At 37.4% G+C, this 19,963-nt stretch overlaps 2 protein-coding genes across 2 annotated transcripts in view; one reads left to right on the forward strand and one right to left on the reverse strand.

Moving 5' to 3' along the window:
* LOC117430300 (zona pellucida sperm-binding protein 3 receptor-like) overlaps window positions 1-19,963 on the reverse strand; it is a 34,105-nt gene that overhangs the window by 8,149 nt on the left and 5,993 nt on the right. Inside the window, exons 10-13 of the mRNA XM_059004551.1 lie at window positions 2,863-3,015; window positions 1,096-1,287; window positions 577-676; window positions 156-229 (exon numbers count right to left, since the gene is read on the reverse strand). Of these exons, the coding sequence (XP_058860534.1) occupies window positions 156-229; window positions 577-676; window positions 1,096-1,287; window positions 2,863-3,015 (519 nt within the window). The remainder of the gene's footprint in view (window positions 1-155; window positions 230-576; window positions 677-1,095; window positions 1,288-2,862; window positions 3,016-19,963) is intronic.
* LOC117395116 (C4b-binding protein alpha chain-like) lies at window positions 13,956-18,456 on the forward strand. Its single transcript, XM_034918881.2, has 7 exons — window positions 13,956-14,265; window positions 14,588-14,687; window positions 15,437-15,510; window positions 15,779-15,958; window positions 16,507-16,692; window positions 17,168-17,335; window positions 17,991-18,456. Exons 1-7 carry the CDS (start codon window positions 14,235-14,237, stop codon window positions 18,047-18,049), a joined length of 798 nt encoding a protein of 265 aa, XP_034774772.2. The 5' UTR covers window positions 13,956-14,234; the 3' UTR covers window positions 18,050-18,456.

A 19,963-nucleotide genomic window follows, 5' to 3' on the forward strand; every position in this document is an offset into this window, starting at 1 on the left:
CCTCAAGGTGAGAGCAGCCAGTAGCCACTCTGACCTCTCGAGGAGTTCCTATCAGCTTGCACTGTACAGCATCCTATATGATACTCTATACATAGAACAATTATATTTAAAAACTTTTTTTTTTTTTTTTTGTAAAAACACATAAGCCTACTTACTTTCACATATAGGAATCTCACCATCCCAGCCATTTGCAAGACAGTTTCTGACACCACTGCCTGCCAACTGGTATCTAAAACAAATAAGAAACACTCAGAATTGCTAATGTATTTTTTTTTTATTTTTTTTTTTTAATCTAGCTGCAAACTACGTGGTTTATTGCCAGCTTTTAAAACAGTGTTGCTTTCAGAAATGTAGCTAAATACAGCCCACAGTAATTTTGATCACAACTGGACAAGATGAAAATCTTAAAGTGTAATTTCCATATGAGCACCTGCACTATATCACTGATGACAGGGACATGCGTCCCCAGGACAAGAACAGTAATATTATTATAATAATAATAATACATCTCATTACTGGATTATATGCACATACTACCCCAACCTTAATCTTGAGCATCAACCACAACATACTCACCCTTCATCACAAACTGCATAAGCCTTGTCTCCAAAAAGAACACCCTCATCAGTATTAAAGCGTCCATTAAGTATCTCTCCTGGACTTCCACATGATCGGCCTGAAAGAGAAAATACAATCAAAATCTGAAATGATTATTTTACACGACAGCATGGCGGTGCACTTTCCATTGGAAGTTTCCATCCCTGAAAACTAAATAACATTCTCTAAAAGCTGAAAAAACAGTAGTTTAATTGTTCCCTACATTGCACACAAATGTGTACTTTAGTAAATGTTAGTATTTAGCAACACCTGATTTATTTTATTAAAAAATGTCCGCTTACATAATATCATTGAGACAAATAGTATTGTTTAAGAGAATACCCCTTGTAGACAGTATAAATAGCTACTTTGTCAAAGACCATTTAAAACAGAATTTCTAAAAGAAGTGTCCGTCCGTCCCCACTAACAAATTAGTGATTAAGTAGTCTAGCAATACAATAACAGACACCATATAACAAATATCAAAATCATACTTACGATCACACACCAAGGTCAGATGTGACCACTCTGAATTGGTACAGGTGATTGTTGGAGATCCAGTCACTGGTACATACCCACTGCGACATGTATAAGTGACTTTAAATCCCTCGACAAAGTCAGATGGCCCTTGAATTTGATGTTCATCTTTCAGTATGGCAGTCTCATAATCTGGAGGATAGCCACATTGTCCTAAAAAGAGCAAGCAATCCAGTTTAGAGATTTCACCATTACAAATTGTCTTTATTTTTTAAATTGCTGTGATAAACAAGCCAAGGGATCTTACAGCTATCCTGCTTTTAGACCTCCTTGCCCTTCCGGTGTCATTCACCTTGAGGGTACGCACTGTATGTGTAAAAATACAAGTATGACAAACGCATGTGTGAATAAGAATGGACAGACACCTCCTTTAGGCTCTATCCCTCAGATACAGATTTCAGGGGCACATACATTACCACTGTGCATCCACAGAACATTAGAAATCCATTAGATGGCACCAAATATCACAACAGGGTTTCCCCTGAGTGCTGAGTAATGCATAGACCCAGATGACTGAAACAGTTCAATGAAAGATGAAAGCTGTACATTCTCACAATAGCAGCAGAATGGGGTAGAACTGGTAAAGTACAGTTACAAACAAGCGATTAAAAGCACACAATTCCTGTAACCACTTTTGATATTGTATTAACTTCCTTTTTAGAGCCAAGAAGTTTTAGCCCTTTGTTTTCGAACAGCACAGAATCAGACTTTGAAACCCCAGAAACCCACCTGACATACTGTTGTTAACTGGCAATTACAGGGCAATTTAAAACTACGAGCGGCAGCTAAACTTATATGGAAATCTGGCGTGTATCAAGAAGTTAGAAGCCAGAAGAGTCAGAAGAGGTGGCATTAATGATCCTCCTTCCAGACAGCAACGTATAGGCCTGTCAGTGATAGCTGCATACCCCCCATACCATCTGTGATCATTATATGAACTGTACATGCGTAGACCATACAACGATTAATAAAGATCCATTGTCCATATGGGGGTAGCCATTCTGGTGCATTAAAAATTAAAGACTTATTATAACTGTCTGTTTTCTGTGCACAGTATACTGTACCGTTGTGCGGTGCTTGGAGGCCACTGCACATTGCTTTATAAAATGAAGTTCTGGTTAATTCTCGATTTATAAAACGGGAACCCCCCAAAAATGGTATACTATAGTTACCCGAGCAACGTTTAAAAATGACGTCGTCTATATATAACTAAACATTGAAACAATAGGTTTGGTTACTTACCGTAACCCTGGTTTCCTGAAAGAGAAGACGAGGGGGGGAGGGGGCGCTACGCAGTTGTGCCAACCCAAATCACGCGGTCACACACACACCCAATAGTGTAGAGCACACTGTGTAGCTCCATGGAGGAACTGTCTTTGTGTGTGATTACTTCACCTACCAGCCCTGCTGCTGCGTTCCCCGTGCACGCTACTATATATATATATATATATATATATATATATATATATATATATATATATATATATATATATATATATATATATACACATACATATATACACACACACACACACTGAGTATATAGAGTAAATATGTGCCTGGACTTCGTCTCAAGCCCCATTACCCAAACGGTCCACAATAATGCCTGTGCTAATGCCCTCCGTGTCAGGTCTTACTGCTACACACACACACACATATATATATATATATATATATATATATATATATATATATATATATATATATATATATATAATTATGACTTACCAGACACACGGACAATGAGCAAGGCCAGCCCCACACATAGTGAAATCATAAACACGTTGTCGGCAGAATGTTTATTGCGTCCAGGCATTTTTCTTCCTGTGGCACCTTCCTTATTCTCTTCGGTTTTAGCTCTGCCTTGAAAATGTAGACTTTATTAAAAAAAATGCTTTTTGTCCTTCTTTTAAGTCTCTTCTTTTCGTATTTATGAATTTCCAACACAAAATGAAAGGGGAGAAGAAAAAAATCACTAGAGCTCGTTGTGTTGTAAATGAAATGATTATTATAAATAATATAAATTCGTTGGTGTTGTTGTTTAAGGGTTTTGTTCCTTAAGACAACGCTTTCTAAAGTACAAACTCGGCTTCAGAGCAGCAGGAAGATATAATACAGGTGGCCTCTATTCTCTTATTCCCACCCCCGCCCTTATTGCCTCAGCCCACTCGCGCAACAGCAAGCAATTGGCAGGGTAACGTCAGGACGTACACGCAGAGGAAGTGTTAGGGTGCGGTACAGTCATTAAATCTATATTAGACTGTTTAAAAACAAAGCATCTTTTAAACTGTATTTATTGTATATACAACAAAATACATACATACAATAATAATACATTTTAAAAAAGCGCGGAGCGGACATTTCCAGCCCGCTCTTTCACAGCACTGAAAAGAACTGAGCACGGTTTTATTTTTCTTAAATATGTCCGGCCATAGAGTTTCCACACAAAAAAAAAATTAAACAAAGGAGGTGACAAATACAGATGCAATCACTGTACAGTATTTTCCATCTTGCCTGTGCATGGTAACCATTTATTTTCCAGTTTCAAACCAAAATTAGACACTTTTATGTTTTGCAGATTTGAGAATTGCATTATTTTCTTTTTAACTTTTACATTCAATGTGACTGACGTTGCACTTTATAATGCATTATGGAAGGGAAAATATATATCCTCCCGATTGTGGAGCTGCCATATAAAAATGTGAGAAACGTCATCAGTGTATCCACCTGTCTGCGGTTATTATATTACACAGCCTATATTGTTTATACGGTTCTACCCTCATGCACCAATACAGCGCTGTGAACACCGTTTGTATTTTCTGCACTAAGGATAGTTCATGCACTACAGGGTAGTCTGTCAGCCCCGTTGAGACTCACTGATGTTTCATGGGTTGCTTTGAGCGACCTGTGAGATATTCAGATAGAAACAAGCCCAGTAAAAAGCAGATTTGATACAAATCATAAGCAGTTTGAAAGATGTCGTGCACCGTACACAACACCGTACCTGTTAAAACCCCGCAAGATTATATTTCCTAACTTTTACTTCATTAACAATTTAATTTTATCAGTACCAATCATTAACAATGAGTAAGCGTCTATGAATTGAATGAGATAATTTATCTGAGCACTTTTTTTTTTTTTGTCTGATCAATTAGGGTTACCATATGGCTCCAGATTAACCGGACGCTTTGAGACAGACCGGAATTTCAAAATTCCCCCTAAATTGAACGTAATTCAAGTATAAATGAGCTCCACCTTTGCTGAGATTGATCCTGCTGTGGTGGAATTGCTTGGGCGCAGAAAACAATTCACACTGATCAGCTGCTTCTGATCAGATCTTAATGAACGAATAGCTAATTTATCGATAGAGCAACAAGATGATGATGCGATTGTATTTGCAGAATAATATGGGGGATTGAATTTTAACAAACAGAAAAAAATAGAGATTGGCTGCAATTCATTTTTGGTATAATACAATTATTTGACGCGCATGCGGGTATTTAAGCACCATTATTAATTGTAGCTAAGGATGGTTCATTTACACCTTCATTTATTTCAATTTAGGGGCAAGTTTGAAATCCCGTTCTGTCTCACAGCGTCCGGTTAATCTGGAGCCACATGGTAACCTTATGATCATCATAGCTGGGCATTAAACTGTGTATGCCTAATTGCCTTCTACGACAGAGATCACCTGCGAGTGATAATAATTAAATCTCACTGTTGTTAATGATCATTTTAATTAACATTCAAACATATGTGGGAACATAGAACACAACATGACGCAATATGGATCACAGACATAAAAAAAGCTAGCATTCATAAAAGAATAACCGAAAGTAACCTGTGCGCTCTCTTCCTCTGTGTGTGTCCGTCAGCCAGCATGAACAAACGGCGGCTTCGGGGGTTGGGCCCTACACACTACATCTTAATTTGCGTATAGGTTAAACCGGCCCTGAGTACATACTTTTAACTACAACTGAGTTTTAAAACGTGTGTGTATAAATATGGCATTTGCTCTTCCCTTTCTCTAGCTTATGTTATAAAACATTCTGGGCATACAGGCGGGTGTCAGCCTGTCCCTACGTCATATATCTGATGTTTTATTATTATTATTATTTTTTAATCCTAATCAGGATCACAAGTTAATAAGTAAATAAATAACCCCCCGGGATTGAAGCAGTGCTTACTAATGTTTAAAATGTAGTTATAGCTTTATTCATATTTTTCTAGTCCCCTTATGTATTTTACTGACAATATTTCTGTTTCTTACTATTCAGTGCTAGTGATGTGGGCCACGTGGTCTGGCTGCAGTGTGTTTGAATTTAAAAACGCGATTAGGTACCAGGAATCTGCAGCAACCACAAGTTTATTTACTCAATTTGCATGTTTATGTTACTTTGTTTAAACGGTATCTAATTTAAAACTGTAGTCAACGATATCACTAAAGTTACGCTATAAAATAAACTCAGTATCCAACAACATTGTGGGACCCGGATCGGTTTGTTGACCCGTTGAAAGGGCGGATGAGTGGTACTCTAGGTATTTATGATATGTTAATTACTGTCATATAAATAGAAACGCACCGACTTCCTCCGTTAATAGATATTCTCAATATTGCCGGTCTAGGGCTTGTTCTGTTTTACAATCTTCATAGTCAGACTTCATGCCTGCCCCACTGTCCACCTATTAGCATTGTCGTCTTGCTGTTTGATTTTATGAGGGAGCTCGTGAATAGGGCGCTTTGTTTTCACTAGCGCGCTTTCAAGTGGAGTTTTTGTTTCTGAATATTCCTGAAAACTTGATTAAACTATATTTGCCTACTTTAGATATTTCTACTCAAGTCTATTAAAGATAACTTCACTGGAAACCGCAGAGTGCGTAGTGGCAAAGGAAAGGTACATCCGCCAAGCCCATTCCAATGAGTCGTCGATGGCAATGCATGCATGCATTCCTTAAGAATTTTGGTCATACCTTCTGTAAATAATACAGTTCCGTAAGTATAGCGTGTTTCTTTGTGCCTGGCTTTTGCAATAACACAAACATTACGTTAGGAAAATTAATCCTTTGTGATTAAATACTTCCTGTAATTTGAATCATGTTCGTATCGATTTTCATTTCCTTGTTTCTGCGGACAGGTAAGATGGCACGTAGTTCCTTTAGCTGGCACCGGGGCCATCTCTCTAACCAACCCACTGTTCGATTGGGACACACACAGGTCTGTTGATCAAGCTGAATGCCATCCTGCATTGCAACATTTCCTAATGCAATGTACTAACCAAAATGACATATTGTGTAAAGAGCTTTGAGAATCAAGCCTCATGCATCTGTTTCCAAGTCTTTTCTGACAGCGAGTGGGCAGCTGGGCATTTCATGGGCAGAGAGCAAAGAAGCAACGGTTGCCTTTTTGATATTCGGCTCTTAGAAAAGTTTCTCATAGTAAAAGCATGCCAAAGTGTAGTAATGCAACGTGAAAGCACCGTAAATCATAGGTAGCATTGTAAACCATATTAATAAATATGGCTACCCATGGTAAACTATGGTAAATGCATATAGCCCAAGGAACACATGGGAAGACTGCACAATGACTGTGCAAATTTACATAGTGTATCTGATATCGTTACGTGCCAAACAAAAGAGTCAGGTGGAAGGTATGATGTTTGGCACAGATGCAAATCAGCCATTCAAAGGTCTAGATTCCTGGTGAGAGTAGATTATCAAGGTTACAGCTCGCTGGCAACTAACAGGATGGGTTTGTTTTGTTACTTGTTTAGAAAAACAACCCTATTGCATAACAATATGAATTTCTAATGTGGGTAATATTTTTCCTGTGACTGATTATAGTTTTGCAGTATCAGGCGTCATTTCCTGTACAGAATTGAGACATGCTTGGCTAATTCTGGTTACTGGAACTAAAAACCACAGTAACCTACAATAATGTTCATCATTTACTACGTAGTTTAGCCTTCAGGGCATTATTCAGAATCAGTCCAACACCTTTGTGTAGTAAGATACAAGGTATTTCCTACATTTATAGAGAATATTTGCAGTATTCATTCAGTCATGAACAGGTGTTATTAACAAGGATCAGTCACTTTTTCAGATATCTGATGAACTACTGCCGTAAGAAATCTCTCTGAACAAACCACTGCATTAAAATGATTAACTGAAAATGGCTCAAAGAGTATCTATACATTAACTGAACGTCACCAATACATCGTACGTTTCATCAGATTTTTTGTTTTAATTGCCTTTTTGCGTACAAAGGTTTTTAAGGTCTGGATTTTTGTAAGCTGGGCTAGGGTTTCATTGATTAACACCAGGGTGGGAACAAATTAAATATTGATTAGTTTAGAGCAAGGGAAACAGGTACGGCCAACTGATAATATTAGGTTAAGGAAATATTTCAAACAGATTCCACGATCACCCTGTCTGTTTGTTACAATTATTTTCCCTAATGGACAACAGCTTCTTTATCTCATCCTCCGTCATCTTAGTGGAAATCCTAAGTGCTGAGCTGCAGGACAAAATGAACAGCTCAAGATCAGACCTGTAATTAAAGACAGATCATTGAGGAGACAAGCTTTCCCAAAGCCTGTTGCCATGTAAGAGACTCAAAACCAGAAAGCTTGTGGCAAAGTGGGCTGTATTGGAGTAATCCTTTACAGTACCACTGGACGCCTGGGTTTGAAAGGAATAAAGACAGTGAGTGTGGTGGTTGGAGAGTAGAGGACACTCTGCATGCTGCACAAATGCTGTGCATCAGCTTGTACGTGCAGCATTGCTGCGGTCTGGACAGCTGATAGTTTAGATCTGTAAATGCAATCTACACAGGAACAAGCGCAGCCACAAAGCAACACGGTTACAGCCAAACTGCATCCACTTTCTGAGGAACAAAAAGGTCAACACCCAACTGTAGTGATCTCATTCTCTGAAATATGCTGTAGGATACATAAATAAAAGCAAAAGGGAAATACAGTATTAACACAAACAATGGCTGTACCTTCTAAATTAGAACTATCAGTAAGATGAAAAAAAAACTGCCATAAATCCCTAGAATCTGATAGTCTCAAAAACTGAAACTAAATAATTTTAATACCACATTTCATGACAATTGGAACAGCGGTTCTACATATGTATCCAAATATGTGAAGGGTGACAGACAGTACAAACATGAGGACAATAAAACAAAACTGTTTTATACTGTACAGTATCTGAGAGATAACATGCTTTCAGACAGGGCTGGCATTGGCATGCTGCTATTATATGTACAGAAATGAGCAAACTCTCTAATTGCACGGTAACCTTTTCTGACTGCTGCGGGGAGCTGCCATGGAGTACGTTTTCCAGGATGAGGTCATTTTCCTGTTCACTTCCCAAAAATACACAAACCCGCTGCAGCAGACAGGAACTCTGCCCTGTAGTTTACTGGTGCACTCTGGCAGCCTACCACACCATTTTTGCCTGCCTCTGTCTAGCTGTCCCCACTCTTACTTAGTACTTGTCTAATCTCCTATCATATCTTTTTATGATGTTTGCAATCATGCAGTATTGAAGTACAGTGGTTGGCTGTTTTACATTCATTTTACTGTCTGGTGCTGCTGGGAAACAGATTCTTCCTGTTTTCAGAGCCTTGGGCAGCAGCATCTGTGTAGAACATCTGGAAGTGTTTGTGCCCACCTTTATCACTGTATATAGTCTTCCTGTAGGTATGATGAATATGCTGATTTCTAATTAGCTTGAACTCATTTATTAGCCTACTGTTAAATTCAGTTAGACACCAAAAATTATTGAGCCCAAGTGAATTTGTTAATAGGTTTTGTTATTTTTATCTTAAAGAGTAAGACTTGTCGATATTTTGTAGTTTAAGTTGGCAAAACCACTGATTTTGTTGAGAGTTTTTCTTGTAATGCTAAAGTGTTCTTGTTTGTTCCATGGAAGTGACTTTTTGGAGGCAGAGAGGGGGTGCGTAAATGTCACCAAAAAATGTTGTTTTGATATTGTCTGGTCTTGTCTGACCAAGATTCCTTTCAGATATAACCACATTACCATATCGTTAGTAAAACAAATGTATTTATCTGATAATCCCAAGGCCACTACTACTGCGGTTAGTACTACAGTAGTCTCCGTGTACAGGAACACCTCCTAAGAGAACGCTTCGCCTAAGGGAACACCCTTGTGGTGAAACAGATTTTTCCCATTGTAAATGCTCCGGCTAAAGGAACAGGAACTTCACTTATAAGAACACCTTTTTGGCACCGATAGCGATTCGTTCACAGCTGATACAGTACTGTTTTGTAACCTGAAAACTCATCATCATCAAACTTAAATTCAAATGTTTTATTCAATCTTTTCAAATGTGACTTGTCATTGCGAGAGTGTCTTGAGCCACCATGACTGGTTTATTAAATCTTTCCAGAACCGCCGTCATATCATTGCCTCGTTTTGTATTCTGATTTCCATGCGTGCACGTCCTCGCTGCAAAGTGGCATGTAAACAAAGGATGAAACGCGTTGCTGTTTCTCTTGCTACAAAAAGTGGGAAATTGTTCGAGCTCCTGAAAAAAACCTGAAACAGACACGAGTCGCCGAGCAATTTGGTGTTTTCCATTCTGGTGAGTTGCTTCGCCATTCTGTTAAATAATTTTGAGCATGTCTTGAATGTTGCTTCTGTACAGGTATTCGTAATTAATCTAGAGCTGCTGCTGCATTATTTTAACATGTGTAGGGGTCCTGTGTTAATTTAGTCTGTTACTTCATTATTAGCATTTATTAACATACACTTGTCTATTGATTTTCTCTTATTCTATTAATTTCATATGTTGATGCACGTGCGTCATGACTCATGGCAAGTAATAAATATTTATTTATTTATTTATTGATTCATATTGTGTCTGGTGGTCAACGCCGTCTTAGAACACTCTGTCTTAGAGAGAACACTTCGGCTTAGAGAACACTCAGTTTTTATTAGTTCGAAAATAAAATCATTCTTCAGGGAAAACTACTTGTGGATATGACAGTGAACCTGTGATTTTTTATGTTACAGCTCGTAATAAGATATTACTGTCCTTCTAATCAGAACAATATAGTACATTACTTCAGGGCATCAAGTTTTACTGCTTAAGTGTTCTCATTAAATTACTGATCAAATGACACAGTTCACATGAAACCCTAACCTAACCTCAGTTCCATGGAATTGCAGTCAGTGTAATCATGTCTTAACACATTCACTGCCATTGTCCTCATTTGAGGACAGGCTACATTGTCATTCTTTGGAGCATTTTTAACTGGCATCTACCTGTTATTTAACTTTTATCTTTAACTATATTGTTAAACTTACTCTAATTTTGTTAACTGCAAAAGTATAAATATAACTCTTAATTCTACAAATACAGCCCTTCAAATGCTTTAATGACGCCTCAATATAAAATAAGAAACTGAAGCCTAACTGATAAATTTCTTGGTGTTTTCCTCCCCACAGTGATGATAAATCTCCATTAATTACGTGATGATCTTCATAGCTGGTGTGAAATTTCACTGGTCTGATTACAGGCACCTCTAACTTGACTGGTTTTTCTCAAAACAGGACACAGTGGTTTGTAGCCAAAACTAAGGATTTACTTTTTTTTCTGTGAAGAAATATTGATTTAGAATGTATCAAATTAACAAATACAGCTTGTGTTTTGAATTTTTAAAAGAAAAATGTATTTGGTATAATTTCTTCCCTGTGGTTTCTAGCCACATTACAGAAATTCCACCTCGCTCAGGCTAGTACAAAGACAGCCACATTAAAGGTAAAATACAACCTTTTTTCATGGGTGTTTGGCATGTTTAATAAACAGTAATTAATGGTGTTTAACTCCTTTACTTAAAAGTGTGTATATTACTCTTTTTTCAGGATGTTTTTTTTTTTCGATCGTGCATTTGGGTGTAGAAATACATCTCTGGGCCGCCAGGACTTTCCAATCAGGACATTAATACCAGCTTGCTTGCGTTAAACACCAGCAGCTGCCATGTACAGTTACAGCAATCTGCCAGCACCACGGCATGGGTCTGTGTTGGACGAGACACTAAAACCTAAAGATCCCACGACTTTAAAATGACAGCGCGGGTAACAACGTTGGCAACTTCTATGCTATCAAGTTCTGTGATTGCAGGGAGTCTGACCTTGCACCATGCGCAGCTGTGATCTGGACAAAGAATACAGACCGCTACATGAACCATGGATCCGGGCCTACAGAGTGCCTTGTCAGCTTTCTGGCAGCAAAACAACAGCAAATTAAAAGAAATCTCAGCAAATGCAACTATATCACACACACACAAACCTGCTTTAATCTTGGGTACAAGGGTTACTGCACTGGACTGCAACTTCTAGAGGCCTGGGTTTCAATCCAGTTCAGGTCACAAGCGTTTAGGGTTTACCGGTCTCAGCAGTTTACAAGTCATGTCATGCATTTATGGCACAAATGTTATTCAGAAGAAGATACGCAGTAAGAAACTCCTGTCTAGGAGACACTACTGGTGGCTCTACCTAAGGTGCCAAATCCTGCTGCTATTTGGCACAACACCTGTGGAAGAGATTGCATGTACTGTGATAAATTACATTTAGATGCTGTGATGTTAATTGAGTTTGTCGTCCCCTTCCTTCCTTCAACCCTTAACATTCTCTAGCTCTGCTTCAAAGGACTAGATATTAGTAACAGAATGTCGTTAAGATTTACATTAGGGAATAGTTGAGATTACTTGCTGTGCTGACCTGCCAGTCTGGTCTAAACAAACTAAGCTGGTTCTTATCTGTTAAAAATGTCTGTCTGAAAGCCACAATTGTCTTAAGAAGTGCGACACCTGGTGGATGCATGCAAACCAGAAGTAAAAACGTTTAATGCAACGTAACGCTTTGCTAAGATTAAAAATACAAACAATTATACTTTGATGAACAATTGAAACAATATAATACTTTAACTGAACTCATGATATTGTGTGCGTTTGAAAACAACAACTGCACACGTTAGAACCATTTAAACATTGATTGAGTTTATCTACAAGTGTGAAGTAACTCTGAATTAAAACAATACTAAAGGCAATTGAAACTACTTCCTAACTGAAACAAAAATGCAGTCTTAGTTCCAACACAACAGACGTGGCTTACAAAAATATTTGTAGAAATGTTTTATTCCAGCTTGTGTCTATACTTATAATTCTGGTACCATGATTTCTAACTTACTTTTGTGAGCCTTAATAAACTTAATTTTGATGTGTTCATTTTCTTTTTGCCTGTTATGAGCACTAAAATATGATTGATTTGAGATGCTTAAACCTATATATATTTTTAGTGTTAGGTTATTGACGTAGTTATTTGACTGGTATAATCTCTCGATATTGAAACTGAAAAGCACATTTTTATAACTTAGCCTCATATTTCTATTTCTCTAGTTCTTTTGATATGTTTGAAAACATTGAATAATTTATGAATTTTTATATTTAAATATTACGGTAATCACATAATGGAGACATCGCCCTATATCTATTAAGAAATTAATATTAACTAATGTTTGTATGTTACCAATTTATTGGGTGGGGGTGTGGGGATGGTGTCCTAGGATATTGAGGTATTAATGTTAAATATTATATCTTCATAAATATGCACTACACACCAGTACACACTGCCAGTGCGAGGGAATCGCATCTCAAAATATTAAACATGTTTAAACTTTGCGAGCTGACTGAAATCGATCGGCCGACCCTGTGAAATCACATCTCAAAGAACAATATCAAAAATGTCTTCCAACAGTCTAAAACTCTCTGGCTCCGTTTGGTTTAACCCACAATTCCCTAAATCATGTGAGAAGTGGGTTTGCAGTGGTGTCAGTCTGTGAAGAGTTTTCTAAAATGCAGAATGTTGTTGCTGGCTTTGTGTATTAAGGCTTTGCCTGTGTTCTTCATTATGGACCAAAAGTACATATAAAACCAACATGCAGTAAACTACTAACGGAAAAAAATAATAATAATCTGAAAACTTGGCAAGGATGTAACTTTTCATTTATTTGAATCTATTACAAACTACGGAAGCTCATTAGTGCCACAAAGAAAAACATATTTATTACATTATTATGAGATGATACTGCGTTATTTCGCAGTAATGATTGCTTTATTTCTCAATGCATAGATTGTTTTGTTAATTCACACCACGTACATCACTATTCCCATTCAGTCTCTTCATTTTGCTTTAAAATGGTTTGTATTTGTGTGTGTGAGTGTGTTACAGGAACATGCTTCAAAGTAGAACAGGGCTTCCCAACCCCGGTCCTCAGGGACCCCATGTGTCATCTGGTTTTCATTCCAACTGAGCTTTCAATTACTTAACTAGACTGAACTAATAATTAGCTTAATTAGATCTTTTTACTTGTTTTCAGCTCTGAAACAGTTGCAGATTTCAAGTTAACTGCAACATTTAATAAGTAACTTGCAATCTGCAACTTTTTAGGAGCTGAGAACAATTAAAAAGGTCTAATTAAGCAAATTATTAGTTCAATTAAGGGTCTACTTAAGTAATTGAGAGCTCAGTTGGAATGAAAACCAGCAGACACAGGGGGTCCCACTGAAGTAGAGCCTGACACAGAACGTGTTGTCCTTTGAAAACAAGTAGGCCGAGGACTTTCATGTAAATGTTTTTTTTTTTTTTTTTTTAATTAATCGTACATCCAGTATTGACAGAAGTGCAAGGTCCAGAAAAGTTTAAATAATGATTTGGAAATCTCAGTTCCCGAAAATACTACGCCAAATGCACAGGGTTATCAAACGGATAATTAAAAAACGTAAAATTACCATGGTAAACTTTGATATATGGATATTCATCTGTCTGTCTGCCTATCTGTTTGTCTGTCTGTCTATCTTGGTAAAATACAGTATGATCCCAGATGAATGTAGATCCCTTTCATTTTAGGAGAATGTGACTATCCTCCATATTATGACCATACCATACTGAGAAAAGAATATCAAGCCCATTCACCATCTGAGTTTACAGAGGGATTTAAAGTTGCTTACTACTGTCAGAGTGGGTATGTGAGGACAGCTGGATCTGCATCAATTACTTGTATCAATAAGATGTGGTCAGCATTGACCTTGAAGTGTGAACGTAAGTACATGGGGTTAGGGATATATGTTACTTTCACACATTTCCGGTAAAGCACGTACTTGATAATTATTTGGATAATGTTTAGTGACTTACAATGATGAGGGATTACTGTCACATAAATGTATTGGTTATATTGTTGATTATGACAGTTAGTGATGACAGTGGGTAGTCTTTTAACTCTGTATTAATCCTGCTGGCGTTTCCCCATTGTGTGGTTCATTGAAACACTTTATTAATATAGATAAATACAATAAACAGGCTGTAAAAAGATATAATAAAACAAGTTGAATTAGTTAATGAATTACTGCATTGTGCATTCTAGGAAAGTCCTGTGGCTTTCCCGGGGAGATTCTGAATGGAAACTTCCATTCTGGTGGAGGACACCTCTTTGGAGATGAGGTTTACGCTGAATGCAATGAGGGGTGAGTTTGAGGAATATATTTACAAAAGGTTCTGAAGCAGTACTGTATGTTCTCAATCTCACTCTCCCTGCAGCACTGTGTTCTCAATCTCACTCTCCTTGCAGCACTGTGTTCTCAATCTCACTCTCCCTGTAACACTGTGTTCTCAACCTCACTCTCCTTGCAGCACTGTTTTCTCAATCTCACTCTCCTTGCAGCACTGTGTTCTCAATCTCACTCTCCTTGCAGCAGTGTGTTCTCAACCTCACTCTTCCTGCAGCACTGTGCCATATACAAGACAGCCCTTTAAGAGCGACAGTATTGTTCTGATACCAAGCAGTTGTACAGGAATGAGTGATCTGTCACCCCTGCCTTTAAAAAGCGCTAACCAAGGTTCCCAATGTTTTTCCCAGCTTGGCACTGGCAACATTATCGCTGGTGCCCCTTTTTCTTGTGTTGATGATATTTCAGTTCTTTGCTGGTTGTGTTTCTTCCTGGTCACATCACTTCCTGTGCGGTATGTCACATGATGCATCGCCAGAAGTACCAGGAAACAGCATCAAGCAGGCGTCTTTGAAAAATCTGCATATTTCAAACTGCAGCACATAATAACAGCACATAATCTGTTGGTGGGTAGCATGACTGGGATCAGCACAGCATTTAACAGACTCGGTATTCATCACACAACCCTTTCGCAGCCCTTTCTAAGCAGGGTTTTGGAGTTTCCTACCCTTGGAGAATTTTTCTGAACATGTTCTGTCCTGTTTCAGGTACCAGCTCGTTGGGAGGGGCACCAGACGGTGCTATGCAGATGGCTGGGATGGACAAGTCCCTCTATGTAAAAGTAAGAAGGCCAGTGAATTTTGTCATGGAATTCCTCTCGTGATTTTTACAGGATGAAAGCTTTTTGCTCCGGTGCAAAATGTGCTCCCCTTTTTATAACTTCCAAAAAAAAGACCATTTCATGTCTGATTTTTCCCATATCTACATTGTCCCTTGGTCGATTTGCATTTGAGAAAAATTTTTTACAATTGCTTTCAGAAAATGGAGAGCAAATATTGCTTTAAAGCTTTGCAAATCACCCTGTGTGCGTCTTATTTTGTTCCCTTTAGTTGTTAAGTGTTCAGACCCTCCCGAGATTGAAGATGGAGAAATCATGAACCTGCCTTCAGGAAATGTCGTCTACTCCACAGTTATACTGTACAGGTGTAAAAAGGGTGTCTTGATTGGAAACAAGGAGCTTGTCTGCACCGCCCAAGGAAACTACAGCAGCAAGCCTCCTCAATGTGAAGGTATTGCCTGTTAATTATTACAGACAATGGGCTACATTCTCAAAGCTATTTACTCGAGAGCATCAGAAAGGAGAAACACACACAACAGAGTTACCAAACCAGCTATACATAACTAAGACTCTTAACTGAGGAACTTTGAATTAGTCTTAAGTCGTTTCTGATTTGTATTAGAATTTGGATTTCTTCTTTCCGGTAAAAATTGTGCTAATGACGACTTAGCTTTGAGAATCTAGCCCAGTGAATGCACAGAGGAATAAAACAATGCAATTTGCCGTGCACTTGTTTTATACAATCGTTTTACTATTCTCAGAAAGCTTGCTTTTTACAGTAAATTCTGTTTGATCTGTTTTAAATACCTCTCATCTGACCTTTTTAAAAATCTCCAAAACGCCGGGCTTTTTTTAGTTAAGGAAAAAGGTTTTAAAAATTCAATAAGAAGCACTCTGAATTTTTGCAGACATCATAAAGGGTTAGTTAAGAAAGTCTATGCTACCGCATAGCAATAATATATTTTGACAAACATATAATATTTCTATATCTTCCTATAGAGTTTCCATTATGCCCTAACCCAAAATTGGAAAATGGAAGAAAGGAAGCAGGATTTGGACCTATCTATAAGTATAACGATGTTGTTAGCTTTGCTTGCAACCATGGATATATTCTCAATGGCTCCAGCTGGTTTATAACTTGCAAGGAAAATGGAAAATGGTTTCCTTTCATACCGAAATGCGACAGTAAGTAAGCTTACCCTGGTTTGACTTGGAATATCGTGTGCAATTGTCTTCAGACGTTTCAACACGGGATTCTCAAAGCTATTTACTCCTAATTGTCGTTAGCACAGTCTTTTTTTTTTTTTTCTGAAGGCGAAAAAAACCCCACCCAGAAACATCAATTGTAATTCTAAAAACTAAGAAGTGACAACTTACATTTTTTCACAAGTCACTAAATTAAATTTATAACTTGTTTATTTCTGGTTTAGTTACTCCAGAGGATTTGGAGTGACCATTTGGAGTAAGATTTTACGAGTTTGCACAGGGTTTCACAGAGCTTTGTGTACAGGGCCTAGTGTTATAGTGAAACAGGCTTGTACTTTGAAAGACTGACATTGATTTGTTAATTATAAATCCAAATAACAAAATATAGTATAGTTTTCTAAAACAGAAATTCACCCCATGTGTGTTACAGTATTTCCGTGTCTTTATTCTCTAGTTGTCAACTGCCCAGACCCTCCCGAGATTGAAGATGGTGAAATCCTGTCTCATGGAAGAGTCGTGTACAACACGGCTGTCCGCTACAAATGTATACACGGGAGTCTGGAAGGAAGTGATAAGCTTGTGTGCAGAGCAGATGGGACCTATGACAAGGAACCTCCCCAATGTAAGGATATTTCACTTTTTAACTGTTCTTTTGCTTGGTAATGATTAGTTATCAGTCATGAGTAGTATATAGCTAGAGCAGGGGTGTTTAAAGATGGTCCTTCCACTCCTGGTCTTTGTTCCAACCCTGTTCTAAATTGTGTAACTGCACTAATTACACCTCCATCCTGAAGTTGTTCATGGTCTCATTTTACTTGTTAAACGTGGAGTGGAATGGAACCTCCAGGACCGTGATTGGACACCCCTGAGCCAGAGTGTCCAGTAACCAGGAGCTTTATATTAATGATTTATGAGTGTGTTTATTTTAGTCTTCCACATCTTTTCTGTGCACTCAGTGTAATAATCCCAAACCGGCCCTTGTTGATGCAGTCTGAAATAAACGGGCACGCTCTTGCAACAACTTGCAACAGTAGGTGGTTATAAGGGAACCTCCCAACGTCCATCTTTATTAGACATTCACACCCCCAGGATCGTAAATATTATTTCATCCTATCAACCCTTCCATCCCACTATCAACAGAACAGCAACACTGCTTTCCAGGGACACAGTGCTGGTGCATAACTTTATTTTGATAATAAATCCTGAAACAAGAAATTGGTAAGGGAGTTCAGGGGGGAAACATGTTTTAAATCCCTCTTTCACGCTTTTTTTTCTAGGTGTGAAGCGCACCTTATGGAACAGATTTATAAATTACGTTTCCAAGCTTTGGAACTGATTACTATTTCACTGATGAAGGTACTTGCCTTCACACTGTTGTATATATACAGTAGACTCCCGTAAATTTCTGTTTCAATAACTTGTGTTTTCAATCATCCGTGTGGTTTAATACAGTACATTATCAAAATGCATTAGTGCAGAAATCAGCGTATCTGTGCAGAAGCCAAGTCATCATTTAATTCAATTCAATTGAGTACAGTATAGTGCATGGCAACGGACAGCACTGTATTGTAGTTATTGAACAGTGAGAAGCTAGCAGAAAGCAGATTTAAGACTCTCTTAGCCTGGCAGTCTGAATATGAAGAGCAGTTACGACACTTAAAGACTCGGAGCAAGATCAGTGACTTTTTAAAGCAGCTCTCTCCGTCTCTGAGCAACGCTGATTATGCACAGTGTATCTTTTGTTGGGACATTATAGTATATTTTATTTGTATTATTGCATTTTTCAGGTTTTCAATTAATAGCTGTAGATTTCCTAAACAGTAAACTCAATTTCGGCTAATCCATGTTTTTAACTAATTCAGGCTCCAGACGGATTAATGTGGGTCTACTGTGTATGTATGTATGTATGTATGTATGTATGTATGTATGTACTGTATATAATATACATACATTTGTAATCAAAAGTTTACATACCCTAATGGAAATTAGGAATTAGAAATTTGAAATTAGAAATTTCTCAAACAAATAATTATTGGAAAACTCTTTTGTAGCAAAAGTTTTGCTTTTGTGGATGAGGAAAAAAAGTTACAAGAAATAGATGTCTACAGTTATTTATTTCAGCATTTTTTTTTTTTTTTTTTTTTTGCAAAACTCAAAAAATGCTAATTCAAAAGTATTCATATCCTGACAAGGAAAATGAAATTAATAGCTAGTTGAGGCACCTTTAGCAATAATAACCTCTTTTAAACAATTAGGTTATTTGTCAATGAATTTTTGGCATGATTTTTTTGTGTTTTCGACCATTCTTCAAAGCAAAATTGTTCCAGTTCATTCAAATTCCAAGGACTTCTCTTGTGCACAATACCAAAGATTCTCAATCAGATTTAGACCGGGACTTTGACTAGGCCATTCCAGAACCTTCATTTTATTCTTCTTTAAACTGCTGAAATAAATAATTGTAGACATCTATTTCTTGTAACTTTTCTTCCTCATCCACAAAAGCAAAACTTTTGCTACAAAAGATTTTTCCTATATGTTTTTGAGAAATTTCTGGAAATTATACCATTGGGGTATGTAAACTTTTGACTACAACTGTGTGTATATATATATATATATATATATATATATATATATATATATATATATATATATATATATATACACACTGTATATATATATATATATAGTGATGGAGTATATGTTTCTAACCTTAATTTGCAGGCTTTAGGACCCTGGGTTTAGAAACATGCACTCCACCTCAAAAAAGGCTTATTATTTAATTGTAAAATTGAAATTGATAATTGTGGGGGCTTTGAAGGAGGCGTTGTGCTTGAGTGTTGGGGAGAGAGGTGAAAACGAGCCAGTATGGAAGAAAACTATTGAAAGAAAAAGTAACATATGTGTTTACAGGTGTAAATGGGTTCAGCCTGTCCCTGTTTAGACAGCAATTCTGTCTGTTTAGTTTAGTGTTGTAAACGAATATACACTACACTGTTTTTCGGCATTCTGGTGTCTTGAGTATTATTTGAAAAAGCACAACGTCTACGAAGGGCTGGGCTTCATTACAATATATATACAATACAATCATTCATTCAATTACCCCTGGCCACATTATATAAATGGAACAAAGGGATGAATGTTTAGAGAAAGAGAGAGAATATTAATTCATTCATTGATAGAAGGGCAAAATGTAGCAAGTATGAAAATGTTTAATGGAGAAGGAAATATAAACAGGCATACAGTTTTAGTT

Source organism: Acipenser ruthenus, chromosome 30 (genome assembly GCF_902713425.1).
Source record: "Acipenser ruthenus chromosome 30, fAciRut3.2 maternal haplotype, whole genome shotgun sequence".
Classification (NCBI taxonomy): domain Eukaryota; kingdom Metazoa; phylum Chordata; class Actinopteri; order Acipenseriformes; family Acipenseridae; genus Acipenser; species Acipenser ruthenus.